Below are 15,049 nucleotides of genomic sequence, written 5' to 3' on the forward strand. Positions count from 1 at the left end.
TTAATTTGATATTTGGCCGAAATCTTTACCATCAATATTACAACAAATAACAATAAAGTAAAACCTAACAGCACTCTTATGACAAAGTAATACTCACTGGTCAAGTGTAACGACATCGTTGTGTTTGGAGTGAGCGCGGGCAAGTCTCAAGGCGAGATCATTGGCTTCTGAGCCAGAGTTAACGAGGAAGCAAACATTGAGAGGATCTGGAAAGAGGCTGGTGAGTTTTTGAGCACACAGTACCAAGTTGTCATGGAGGAACCTGTTGTTGGTATTGAGAACTCCCATCTGCTCCACAGCTGCTTTCACCACATCCGGGTGACAATGTCCAACTAGACAGATAACAGTGTCTCATTAGTGACAAACATTGCAGGGTCTAGAAGAGGCTAGAGCTAAGGAATTTGGGCACACAACACTAAGTTGTCATAGAGGAACCTGTTGTTGGTATTGAGAACTCCCATCTGCTCCACAGCTGCTTTCAACACATCCGGGTGATGATGTCGAGTTTTGGGAGCTTCTTTCCTTCACACCCGTCTTCGACATGTGTGCGTACAATGACAATATGTAAATAAACAGAAATATGAGATAATTTGGAATGGAAATACTCAATTTTTAGATAACTGTATTTGAATTTCTTGATTCCAACAAATGGGACATGTATGCAGCATTAAACATAAGTGTTTAATGTTGCATATGCATATGTGTACTCTCAGGTTAGCTACTCACCTTGATGATTATTTTTGTGAGGAATTTCTGTTTGTTTCAACTGGAAATATTTGCTCAGGCATTATTGTCTACAAGAAAGAGTGAGTATTGTATTATATGTGCAGTATAATTAATGAAATGTTATATCAGAAAACACAGTATGTTATATAGTTTGGTACTCACGTCAAAACGTAACCCCTCAATGTACTTATTTTATGGAGGGTAGGTGTATAATAGTGTAATAGTAAACAATATATCTAAGCATTAATCGGCTTGATTAGATTTTATGTATAAGTTTACTAATGAAGCTTAACATATAATATTTTGAGCTGAAATTATGTGTTACAAAATAAGAAAGATTTGATTGTGCTTTACTGTCAATGAAGGCTATCTTAATAATCCTCATGATAAGATAAATACTTATATTGATGATAAAGATGTTGCAATATTGCAAAAGGAGGAACACAATTTAAGAGTATTTAAGCTTTATTTCATGGGTCAGATAGACATTTAAATACTGGAATGTTATTTATCTTATCATAATATAATAAATGTGAAAGTGCCTTTTTGTTTGTTTTTTTTTTGTAAACCTTTCACGTGTAAACTATTCAACAAAATGTACTTAGATGTTACAAGGACATTCTTATGTCCCAAGGGTGAATGTATGACTATTTATATTTCGAAAATCCCACTGGACCATGTCCCACTGGTCTTTAAAGTAGAGAAAAATCCCATCTTGGTCTCTAAAGTTATGAAATATTAGTTAAAAGAGCATTTCTAACATAATCAACTGTTCTGTGTACACATTGTTTATTATTTTCAATTGTTTACATTAAGAGAATACATTATATAAGGAATAATGATTATTTGTCACACCTTATCTTTGTAATCGTCTGCATTAGAAAATGTCCATAACATAAGATTGTCAGAATTTGACTCCGAAGACTCCCTTAGAAACAATCAGCAAGAACTATACTATATAAAAGTTCGCTGGACTGTACTTATTTGCACTAATGTACCAATTCCAGCTCTAAATGTCTTAAAATATTAACAATATTTTTCATTTTATAAAGAAACAAAAGCATACAGTAGTGTCATTGTTAATACACTTTTAACTTTTACTATAAATTTAAAGACTGGTATAAAACCCATCTTAATTCACTTTTGACAGAAGTAGGCTTCTCTGATCTGTAATAGATATTTTCTTGATTGGGAAACAAGGCAAACTCAACATTAGCGTAAGAAATATAATTCACTTGAACCAGGAGTGGTTTTGCCTGTAATTTTGTGAATTACGGGCAAAAACTACAAAATTGCGTGAGAAGTCACGGGTAACTGCTAGTGGTATATATATATATAAGTAGATATGAATATGCCGGTTCTAGACCACTTTTGGGACAGACAGAAAATCAAGGGAAAATACTGTTTAAAGGACAATAAACGAATCTGTAAAATCAAACAGTAAGGCTGTTCTAGACCACTTTTGGGACAGACAGAAAATCAATGTAAAATACTGTCCATTGAAACATAAACAAATCTAATAAAATCTAACAGGAAAGCACGAATGTTAAATAACCGAATCTTTAGCTGTTTTACTGTTCAATGTTTGCTTCTACATTTATAAGCTGTTTTAATGAAAAAATCAAAAAATCTTAATAAAAAATCTTTATTCTACAAAGTTAATTGTAACACAGTCTTTATCTTTTATAGTCTTCTTTCCAGTAACAATCAAGTGTAATTTTTCATTTTTGTTTAATTCTTTAATCTTTTTCTCATCCAAAACAGTCAAAAATCTGTTCGGCAAGTGTACTTTACAATCTTCCAACTCGGCAATTATTGTAAACCCGAATTTATCTTTCATTTTCTCCAAATTCAAGATTCTATGTTTCTTCCTTTCTTCCAATTCATTTAACTTCTTATACTCTTTAAACTTACATTCTCCAATATCATTTAACTCCTTCAAGAACTCCATTTAAATAGAAAAAATTTAAAGACGGAAAAAATGAAATTTGCTAACAATCACTCGAGAAGTCGGGGAGAATGTGAGTAAAACCGCATTCTTTTCAAGAGGTTCTTCGTTTAATTTCTCCAAATGTACTATAAAATCATCGAGGATTTCTGGTTCAAAATCATAAACAAATTCAACATCCAGATAATAAAAAAATACAGGTAATATCTTTTCATAATAAACGTGTGTATTTAAACCAAAAAAACCTTAGCTCAGGGTATTTTTCCAGCTGACCTCAAGATTGCCAAAATAATCCCTATTAAGAAACAACCACAAAGCACAGAAGCTGGCCACTTTAGACCAATATCTCTTGTATCAACCATCTCCAAGATATTTGAAAAAATCGTTTTAACAAGATTAATAACCCACCTCATGGACAATAATTTGCTCAGTAAACACCAGCACGGATTTTTATCCTCTAAATCTACAACCACAGCTATCACTGACTTCTTTGAGAATGTAATTGACCAAATTGAAACTGGAAAAATAGTATCTGCTATTTTCTTGGATCTAAGTAAAGCTTTCGACACACTGGGACATAATTTACTTCTTATCTATGTTTTAAACTAGATAAAATTTTTACATACATATTGACACATATTCTGTACTCGATGTATATGAATAAAGTTCTCTTTGATTTGATTTGATTTGATTTGACCTAATGTATTCTTTGAAAAGGAAAATAATTTTGTCAATGGTTCCAAGAGATAAGTAAAAATTTTTATTCTGTTTTCTAAATTCTGTAACAAATTTTGTTTGCTTCTTGTCTCCATATTGCAATTTTGTAAGCAGATTATTCAAATGTGTTAGTTTATTTCGAAATTTCTTAGGTTTAGGTCTTTCGTACAAAATTAAATTACAACCTCTACAAACTAAATATCTTTTATCGATAATTTCTCCTCTATTAGAACACTTGTAACAGTTGGCATTATACTCTTCCATTTAAACAAAAAGATTTTTTTATAAATGGAGATTATGGAACTAAGTCTGCCGAGATATAAATTTTTCAACGCAAATGTTTATGTTTATATTTCAACTACCGAGATAAAAAGAAATGATTTTATTTTATTATTCAACTATTTAGGATATTTTGTCTATGATTACAAAGATTATTCCGGAAGAAATCGAGATTTTTCATCAGCGAAAGAGTATATTTTTGAAGTTTTAGAAGGAATGAAAGAGAATAATATGAACATCATCAATTATTGTAAAAGACAAAATGAATGATTGTGTCTTTGGTGTAGTGTTGTTAGTGTGCGTGTTTGCGCTATGGGGAATCACATCACATTCAACTTCTACGGTGTCTATTGTTTAGAGACTTGGCCCTGCACTGCTACTGTCCAACCAAGTTAATGGCTAGGAGCTGTAATTCGGGTCTTAGACTCTGGAATTTTTTTGTTCCCAAGTCTCATTTTTCTTTGGTAACTACTGTGTAGAAGTTGATGGAGAGATACAATTAGGGAATTTGTGTCGGGTGTTTTGTAAGTGTAATGTTGTATTAATGAACGATGTGAATGATGAATGTAATGAACGAATTAAGGAAGAGAAGGAATTAAGGAATGAAGTGGAAAGGTGAGGAAGCAAATGGCGCGCCAACCACAGTTGTCATTACTCGGCTTGTTCTATAGTCATTACACTATGGCCACTCGTGTAAAGACTTGTCCCCAGCCACTGAACGACAACCATGTCTTCCTCAATAAAAAGCGCGCCTGAAGCTCTGGGATTTGAACCCAGAACCTCAGGCTTTGAAGGCAAGCGTCTTACCAACTGAGCTACGGAGAGTCTCGAAAGTTATAAGCTATATCTCTGCTATATAGCAGAGAACTTATATAAGTTGTTCAATTAGGAGTGCTAGTTTACAAGTTTATTAATAATTTTATATTTCAAAAACCACTCAACCGATTTTAATGAAATTTGGTACACATATAGTAAATACTTAACTCTTTCGACTTAACTTATCCATAAGGGTGAAATCATCCCCTATTTCTTAATATTCATAAAAAAATAAAAAAAATTATCAGAAAAATCTGAAACTTCAAAAACAAGCGAGTTCAACTTAAAATTTCATGAAAATAACAAAATTTTCAAAAACTACCCCAATCATCCCTTATCTTAAAACTCTTATATCTCGAGAACTATTGGAGCTTTTTTGCTGAAATTTGGTATATAGGATCAGTAAATATTAAAGTATTTTTTAAAATCATAACTTCCGGTCCAACCCTTAAGATGACCTTGGAATAGTTTTTTGTTAATATCATCCCCATTTTTTAAGATATTCTTTTGAAATTAAAAATGAATACTTATATCAATGTCTTTAACAATTCTGTAAAGTTTTAAAATTATCCGATGAATAATAGTGAAAATAACGTGATTTTTACTGAATTTCTCTAATATCGTTCTTAATCACATCATAGGCTAAAAATTTCTCAGAAACCACAACCACATAACATGTCGAGTTTGTAACAGCTTTTTGAAAATCCATATTGATAATTATATCGTTCTTTGAACCAGAAATATTTGTCAAACTCTTTGTTGTATCAATGACATAAATAGGTCTATTCGCTAAAAATTCTTTAGGATTGTAATACATTTCCTTATTATTACAGTAAACTTTCTTAAAATCTTGATACATCTGATACATGATTCTGAAAAGACCTCCGGAAATGTTTAAATTTTGTAATTCATCTGGATAATAAGAACCGTTCAATTTTACTCTGATATTTTTTACATCCAAACTATCAAACTTTGAAGGATTTTTTTCTTGATTATTCTGTCTATCTGTTTGAAAACCTATGATAACGAACTTGGGATTGAAGATATTTCTATAAATATTTGTGATATCGAACGAATAAGTTGTTCCGGAAATACCTTTTTGTTCAATACATTGCCAATCTAGAAAATTAAACATAATGTTTTGACTTTTTGTAATTTCATCAATCAACCTAATTTTACTCGTGGTTTTATAATCAATCATTGGAACTCTAATAAAAAAATCTGTAATTGTTATTTTTCCATCAACAGGCATAACATTTCCAGTTGCAGTCTTCAGAATCACATCATCGTCTTCTGCTCTTATAAAACTTAGATAAAATCCTCCTTTATAGATCGGAATAGTAACATTTTCAAAAAATCCTAATCCAAAATGAGATAAATTTCCAGCTGCTTCAAAAACACCAAATTTAAAATCTGATTCAAAGCCATTAGAAGTTTGAGAAATAACATCACTTTTTGAATACGAAATAGTTCCTTTAATTGTGCTTAATTGGCCACAGTTTTCGACTTCTTCTATCAATTTATTGTGTTTTCTTACTTCAATCTTAGAAAATAAAAACGGTATAAAATTATCGATTAATCTAACATTATCAGTTCCAAGATATGCTTGACCATCTTGTTTTGTTAAAGTTCCAGAAATATAAAACTGGAAGTTAGACGAGCAAAAGTTATCTCCAAAATCAATATTAAACTCAGTTCTTTTATTCGGTTCATTCAAATGTTGTTTACTAATTGGATAGAAATTTTTAAACTCCGCCCTTTCAATATCACTAGCATATTTTCTGTAGTCCGCCATTTAATAAGAGAAATTTTAAACATCGTGTATCATTTTTTCATCGATCTAATGTACGTTTTTATAAGAAAAGATATAAATTTTAGTAAAATAATTAAAAAGATTAGAGTCATTTTTTAATGATCTACTTCGTCATATTCAGGATTCTCTTCCTTAAATTTTGCGATCTCGGTCACATATTTCAATAAAATTTGCACAGGATAGTAACCGCTATCTATAATATTGTTCCAATCAACTGTATCTTTATTTTCATCCAAAAACTTTATACTCAAGTGTTGATAGAGACAAAGAACAGACATATGATCTTTTAATTGATAATGTATATTTTCTTGAATGAACTCTGATGATAAAGTTTGATATTTAGCAATGTTATACCAATTCAATTTGTTTACGTATAATCTCATCATATCTTCGGATAATTCATATTTTTGAGAAATATCATCCCAATGTTCTTTTTTCAAATCTCTTTCGTGTTGCATGATAAAAAGATCGAAAGCACTGTAATGTCCCGCCATCTCTATTTATTAAGAAAAAATTTCAAAATCAAGTTTTTATAAATTGGCTCTTTTTTGAGTTACATTCAGCACATTTTCCAGAAATTCTCTTAACTCCGTTAATGTTTGCATAGTATTTTATATCGTTTGTGGCAGTTTTCTCTTTGCACCTCACACAGTATATGAGCGCCATTTATATAAGGAAAATTAGTCATCGTAACCACCTAATCCATTAAATCTGTTATCAATATTTTCAAAAGTTTTATTAACATCTTCTTTAAATTTATTAAAGTTTTCTTCTAGTTTATTTACTTTATCGAGATATAAAGAGTATCGATCATCTATACTTTTAAGTAATTCATTATTATGTGTTATTTGCTCATTTAAACGTGTACCAAAATCTTCAAAAAAGTTTATTTTCTCATTGAAATGTGTATCAAAATCTTCCAGAATTTTGTTAATTACTTCACCAACTAATACATTAACACTATTTTTATATGTATTAAAGTTTTCTTCTAGTTTATTTACTTTATCAAGTAATTCACCAACATCGTCTACTGATCTTCTATTTCTGGCTTCTAACTTGTCATAGACTTCTGTTGTAAAATCTTTAACATGCTGTTTATGATTCTCATAATTTTGTTTTAGTTCATTAAACATTTTAATAGGATCTTCTAATTGAATCATTACAACAACATCAAATGGATTAATTCCTTTACTAACACCGCTAATTCTTTTTCCTTTAAAATCTAAGGCATTTTTAACATTCGGATCATGTAAATCAACAATATCGATGTTTTCTGATAATTTTAGAGGTTTCAAAATTTGTTCTTTAACAACAACATCATGTTTGTCAATACCAGGTCGAACACCGACAATTCTTTTCTTATTAGCCAAACTAACATAATTCTTTTCAACTTTGATCGCTTCAGTAATTTCATCAGCTTTTTCGATATGAGACATTAAATTGGTAAATAATTTTTTTACACCATCATCAACTTCTTTTTCCAATGTTTTTATTTTATCAGCAACTTCATTTGAACTCATGAAATTTGCAAGTTTGTTATCATATTCTGCTTTAAAATCTTCAATCTCGACAGCAAACATATCTGAATCTGGAAGGTTTTGTAATAAATTTTCTAACTTGTTATCAAACTCATTTCTCAAACTATCAAAATTCAAACTATTATCTACATTTTGAATAATTTGTGTTCCAAATACGTCAAAAATATTTTGTGAATCCATATTTATTAAGCAATAATTTGTTAACAACTTCTTTAAAATCTTTACCATTACTCAGTTCATTCAAAACAAAAACACATAAATGACCACAAATTGGGGGATCTTTATAGTCTTGAATCTGAGAATCATTGTAGTAGACGCTTGATTTTTTCAAATATTTAATCAATTCTATAGGTGGTTTGTCCTCAATTCTTCCATACGAATCAAAATAACATGCATTCTTATCATTTTTATAATAACAAATCCAATGCGTTCCACTTCCCATAATAGAGTCTAAATTCACAATTCCACATTCAAATTTCTTAACTTTTTCAGGTAATGTATCTCTCATGAAGATTCCTCTAAAATGTTTAATATTTTTGCAGATTTCTTCCAATTCCCCGAATGTTAAAGGTTTAAATTTTTTTTCAATGTTTGATTTCACGTAATTCAAAGTTTTTTCATCTAATCCAGATCCTGTAACATCTTCCAACTCTTTATCTAACCAATTTAAAATGTTTCGAACAATAGGAATCACATCCTTTTTAACGATTGGAGCAGCTTTACGAACATAAGGAACAACATTTTTAACAACTGGAATATTTTCTCCAAAATCTAATAAATCTTTCAAAAGTCCACCATTTTTAAGTTCTTTCAACTGATTATAAGAAAATTCTATTCTGGTTCCTTTATTGTTTTTCTTATGTTTTTCGAGTTTATTGTATTGTCTATTTGTTAAAAATATCTTATCTTCGCCATTTTTTAGTTGATCTATTTTAAATTGAATACTAACGGGTATTTTCTTCTTAAAAGCGGATTTTATTTTTTCTTTCTGATTTTTGCTGAAATTTACGTTCACCTCCATTTATATAGTTAAAATTTCAAGTTCTCTTCGATTCCCATTCCTAGTTTTCTCTTCAAAAACATTGCTCCAGCTGTTGGAAGCGCAACAAATCTTTCACCTAAACTAGCATCTTTTGATAAAAATCTATCCATTGCCTTATCTTGCAAAACTTTATCTGCGATATGTCTGGAATTTGTGTGTCTATGTTTTGCATAAAAAATATCGTGTTCCATAGCAGCTTGATCTAATTTATTTATACCAGGATCTCCTCTTTTTAGTCTTTTTTCGAGTTTTGTGCCGGGCCCCAGATACTGATAAGTTGGTACGTGTAATTCAAAAGGTAAATTGTTGATAAAATCATTCAAAAGTCCACTACCCTCAATCATAGATGAACTTATTGCCGGCAAAACTCGTTTTAAATATTTAATTCCATCAGGTTTTTCAATCATTTCGTCAAGTTTGTTCGAAATAAAATCTTTAATCGCTTTCTTTTCGTTCAAAAAATTGTTGTTTCCAGCCTTTTCTTGAGCATAAATATAATTAATAATTCCATCGAGTTTTGTCAAATCGTCGATATATCTGTATTCAATCTTATTATCACTGTATTTTCTCACACCTGATCCTTCGATTCTTTTTTCCCAAATTGGTTTAATCAAATTGAGATATTTTTTACCTTTACTTGACTTTGGTTTCTTAGTTGATGGATCATTATTTTTGTAAATTGAGTCAGATTCCCATAAAATTTCAGTATACTTTTTCAAGTCTTCTTCAGAATATAAACCGTCTTTTGGAACATCAGTGCCTGTTAATAATCTCCATAAACCTTGAGTTCCTTTATATGTTTTATCTTCAATAATTATATCATTATGCTCAAAATTCACGGGCAAATTTCCAATCATAAAACTTTTCTTTTTTCTGTCCCAATACAAACCAAATTTATCATCCTTTGCTCTAGGAAGAAATTTTTTACCAATTTCACCAATTATTATATCCGTTGTTCCAGGACTTATTGGTTCAACTATGGTAGAGTCTTCAATGATTCGAGGTCTAAATGGTGTTGAAGATGGTAATTTTGGCAATTCAAACTCAGATTCTGGTATCGAAATATCAGCAAATTGTCGTACAACTGGAACCAAATTCATTAAATTTTGATTATCGCTTAAAACATTTTCAATTTTGCCCTCAACATTTTTTATTGCAGATGTTACAGGTTGATTAATTTTTTGAATAAATTCTTGTTCTTTTTCATCAATTCGAATCTGTTCTTTAAATTCTTTGATTAATTTCTTTTCTATTTGATCAAGTTTTTTTGCTTCTTCTGAAGTTACGTTCGCCATTTATTTAGGAAAATTTTGAAACGTAAACGTGGAACGTGGAAACGTGAACACGAAACGTGAACACGGAACGTAAAACGTGAACGTGGAACGTGAAACACGAACGTGAAACATGAACGTGAAACGTAAACACGAACGTGAAACACGAACGTGGAACGTGAAACACGAACGTGAAACGTAAACACGAACGTAAAACATGAACGTGAAACGTAAACACGAACATGAAACATGAACGTGAAACATGAACGTGAAACATGAACGTGAACGTGGAACGTGAATGTGGAACGTAAAAACGAGAACACGAAACGTAAACGCGAACGTAAAATCATGAAAACAACTAGATTATCACACGTTTATATTGGAAAATTTATTCAAATATTTACCATTTTTAGGCTTCAAAGTTAGATTAATAGTTAAAAATCCATAGTCTTCTTTCCAAATTTTATCACATAACTCAATAAAGTGGTTAAAACTCATATCAGATCCCACATAATTGTTGTAAATTTTTCTCGAATAGTGATCATCTTGCTTAAAAATACACAACATATTCAGGTTATTTCTAATAACTTGTTTATCAACCTTTGAAAAGCATTGGGAAAGATAGATACAAGATATGTTTTTGTGACGAGACATTACGAAATATTCCTTAATAACGTCTTGATTTTCTAAAATACAATCATCGAAAACGATTAAAGAATTTGGTTTACATTCGCTTAAGTGAACTATGTCCTCGGAAGCATTATAAAAATGTGATATTTTTTTGTTTAAGTTTTTCTCAATATTTTCAAATCTTTCTTGTAATTTTTTATAGGCGTCCTGTTCTAAAGATTTACTAAAAACATACAAATTGGAATAAGGAATCAACCTATTGTAGATAAAATTCAATAATAAAGTTGTTTTTCCACATCCACTTGAACCAACAATTTAACAATCTGATTGGTTGATCTTTCTTATTTTCTTCAAACGTTTGAAGTTTTATCTGATCTTTTTGCTTTAAAAATTTCTCCATTTAAATAGAAGATTTTCATCTTGAAGCAACGCTTGCGAAAATGAAGCTGTTCAAGTTGACTTCAGAAAGCTCTAAATTAGTTTTAAACTTGGAACATCCTATACACTTAGAGGAAGAATCAAATTATTTTATCGGTTTAAGCGGTTTTTATTCTGACAATTTTGTAATAAATATTAGTGAAAGTTCTCCTTATTGTATAGGATTTAGTGAGAAGAACATAACAAAATATTATGGTTTAAACAAAGGATATTATACCTTCGATCAAATAAAAAATTCCCTTAACAATTATCTGAAAACATTCAAACAATCAGATAAATCTTTAAACTTTGACGAAAACAAGTTTGAAATGCAAAAAAATTATCTCTCTAATAAAATTCAAATAAAATCACCAGTAAGAATAATGTTTTCAGCAATTATTGTAGATTTGTTAGGGTTTGTTCAAGAAACTATTGAGCCAAATCAGGTATATTTAGGAAATAAAACGCCAAAATTTAGACCGTTCGATGTAATTGAAGTGCACTGCAATCTCGTTGAACCTAGTTTTGAAAATCATACCGAACATTTACACAAAGAATCTGAAATTTTGTACACATTTTTCCCAAATGTTGCTTATGGATCAAAAATCAGTGAAAAACCGAATGAAATCGATTATATTCCAATTAGAAAAAATATTAAAAGAATTCAAAAAATCGTTCTAACTATACAAGACTCTGAGGGAAATTTATTAAATAATGAGAGTAAAACAACAATATATTTAAGATTGATGAGAGGCGATTAGATTAAAATGACGATAATGACGAGAAAATAGCCCTTAAATGTATAAATCACTGGAGTCTATCCCATAGACCCCGAGAAAATATTCAAAAACATACGTTCTGACAAGGGTATCGAATCGCGACTCTTACAAACATTACATCCTAGTTCAATTTTTATTAATGAATCTGGACTTTACACTCAAATAATTGCTTGTTAAATTTTTTCTTTCTAAATGGAGTCAGTTGTGGATCTGCTCAATAACCAACTTACATTCGATAACACGAATATCTTAACTATTGTAGACGAAAACAATGTGATCTGGTTTAAAGCGAAAGATGTTGCAGAAATATTAGAATATGAAAACACTAGACAAGCAATCATATTAAACGTTGATGATGATGACAAAATTCAATATTTTTACTTAAAAAACAAGGGTCTATTCGAATGGCCCCTTAACAATCTTCATCCCTGTACTGTTTTTATTAATGAACCAGGTCTCTCAAAATAAAAATTGCTTGTTAAATTTTTTCTATCTAAATGGAGTCAGTCATAGATCTAAGAAATAATCAACTAAAATTCAATAATAAAGAAATTTTAACAATTGTTGACGAAAATAATGAATTTTGGTTTAAGGCTAAAGATGTTGCAGAAATATTGGAATATAACAATACAGAAAAAGCGATTAGAAATAATGTCGATGAAGGTGACAAATCTCAATACTTTTATCTAAAAGATAAGGTAGCCCTCAAGGGCCACCTCGCAAATATTCACAAAGATACTATTTTCATTAATGAATCAGGACTTTATTCGTTAATTTTAAGATCTCATAAAATAGAAGCAAAAAGCTTTCAACAATGGGTTACGAGAGATGTTTTACCAAGCATTCGTAAATTTGGTGTGTACAAACTTGAAAACAAGATTAAATATTTAGAGGACAAAGTTAAGCACTTGCAAATTAAAGATGAAATCAAAACGGAAATAATTGCAAAACAAAGTGTAAAAATTGACTTAATGAAACCAGATCTTGTTTGTAAAGATTTTGATAAGAAAAAACACCATGTTTTTGTGTTAATTAAGAAGAATCACATGTGGGAATGGCCTTATTACGTTATCAGAGCTCAAAAGAGAGAAATACCGAAAAGATTGAAAGAACTTGAAATTGATTACCCAGAAATGGAAATTTTATTAAGACATGGAGATCCAAATAGTATAAATCTCTACAACCAAATGAAAGAATCTTTGAATATTTTATACAACGGAAATCATTTTACTACAAATATGGCAGAATCTCGACTGATTTATAGAATATCTAAATTACACGATGAAAATGTTTCTAAATTTTACTAAAAACTCTCGATTTATTATATTTTGTTTGTAAATGTTTAGCATAACTAGGTAACCATCGTAGAATTCTTTTTTCATATTCACAAGGCATTTCGTTTTTATAACTTTCGCTGAAAATTTTTTTAGCACAATCTTTGCAAAAAGCATCTTTTCTATCTTTACTATACTGCCAGTTATTAAATTCAGAAATATTTTTAATTTCTTTACAAAAGTAACACTTTTTCTCTTCTAAAGTTAATTTGTTCATTTTATCATATAATTCCTTACAATAACAGTCTTTTCTATTCTCTTCTTGACACTTTGTACATTTCTTTTGAGACTCCATTTATATAGAACAAATTATTACACGATGAAAATGTTAAACTCTTGAATTATGATATTTTGTTTGTAAATGTTTTTGATAATTATTTAACCATTTTATAGTTCTTCCACATTCACATTGAGTATCTTCATAATATAATCTATGGTGATTCTTCTTTACACAATCTTTACAATATGAGTCTTTCTTATCTCTACTATAGTGATCACTATTAAACTCTGAAATTTTTTTAGTTTCTTTACATTTAAGACATTCTTTCTCTTCCAAAGTTAATTTTTCTATTTTATCATACAGCTCTTTATGATACTTCCTATAACAATCTTTACAATTATAAATAATTCCATCTTTTCTACTCTTATCTTTATAAAATTCTTCAAAACCTTTTAATTCTTTGCACATTGAACATTTCTTTTGATGCGCCATTTATATATAGAAAATTTATATTACAGTTTTGACTTTCTCAATTCATATTTATAAAACTTTCCGGTTATTTCTTCATTATTTAAATCTTTTATACTATAAGTTACAGGATCTGTGTTATTAATTTGATAAATCACAAAGATTTCTCTTGACCAATTGTTCTTATATTTGTTCGAAAATGTTTGTTTTTTACTAACAATTCTTACATGATCATTGACTTTAAATTTAGTTTTCGTGTGAATTTCTGGTGGAACATACTTAAAAACCGACTCTAATAACTCTTTTTCTGCATCTTTATCTACGTCTTTAGGCTTCATTTTGATTGTGCTATGAACAGTATCGTTATATTTCTTTACGATTTTTTGAAGAATATCGATCCATTTAAAGTTTTTATTAATCTCAAAAATTACTTTCATTCTCTCATTTTGAGTTCTGTTATATCTCTCTACAATACTTGATTTCTCTTCGTTTTCAGTATGATAAATCTTAATGTTGTATTTTCTCAAAACATCGTTAAATTCTTTATTTTTAAACTCTAAACCCTTATCTGTATGAAGTAAGTTTGGAGGTTTGTGATTGATCCTTATGGCATCTTTTACTATATCTTCGAAAGCTTTTGAAATATCCTTGCCGTTTTTTCTTTTGATAGCTCTTGACCAAGCATATTTTGAGAAAGTATCAATAACATTTAACATATACTTAAATCCATCATTTTGATCTGAATAGTTAGACATTATAACTAAATCTGCTGCCCATAAATCGTCAATTCCTAATGTTATAATTTTTCTCTTTTTAAACTTCTTTCGTACTGGTGCATGAATTTCTCTAGCTTCAATCTCGATTTCTTCCTTATTCTTAGATTCTTTCTTTACTTGTTTTTCATTTGGATTCTTTATAAATTTACTCTTATTTGTCTTACATTTTGAACATTTTGCTGCAATTCTATACAACCCGTTTTGAGTTTGAACGATTTTAGAATCTATATTTTTCGTTTTTTTCTTGCATTTGTGGCAGTGAATCAAATCATCTT

General features: G+C 29.6%; 1 protein-coding gene across 4 annotated transcripts in view; it reads right to left on the minus strand.

Moving 5' to 3' along the window:
* LOC124359196 (5-phosphohydroxy-L-lysine phospho-lyase) overlaps window positions 1-15,049 on the minus strand; it is a 177,089-nt gene that overhangs the window by 23,365 nt on the left and 138,675 nt on the right. For all 4 annotated transcript variants that reach the window (XM_046811746.1, XM_046811747.1, XM_046811750.1 and 1 more), the window contains one exon: window positions 98-332. In XM_046811746.1, the coding sequence (XP_046667702.1) occupies window positions 98-332 (235 nt within the window). The remainder of the gene's footprint in view (window positions 1-97; window positions 333-15,049) is intronic.

Source organism: Homalodisca vitripennis, chromosome 4, assembly GCF_021130785.1.
Source record: "Homalodisca vitripennis isolate AUS2020 chromosome 4, UT_GWSS_2.1, whole genome shotgun sequence".
NCBI lineage: Eukaryota > Metazoa > Arthropoda > Insecta > Hemiptera > Cicadellidae > Homalodisca > Homalodisca vitripennis.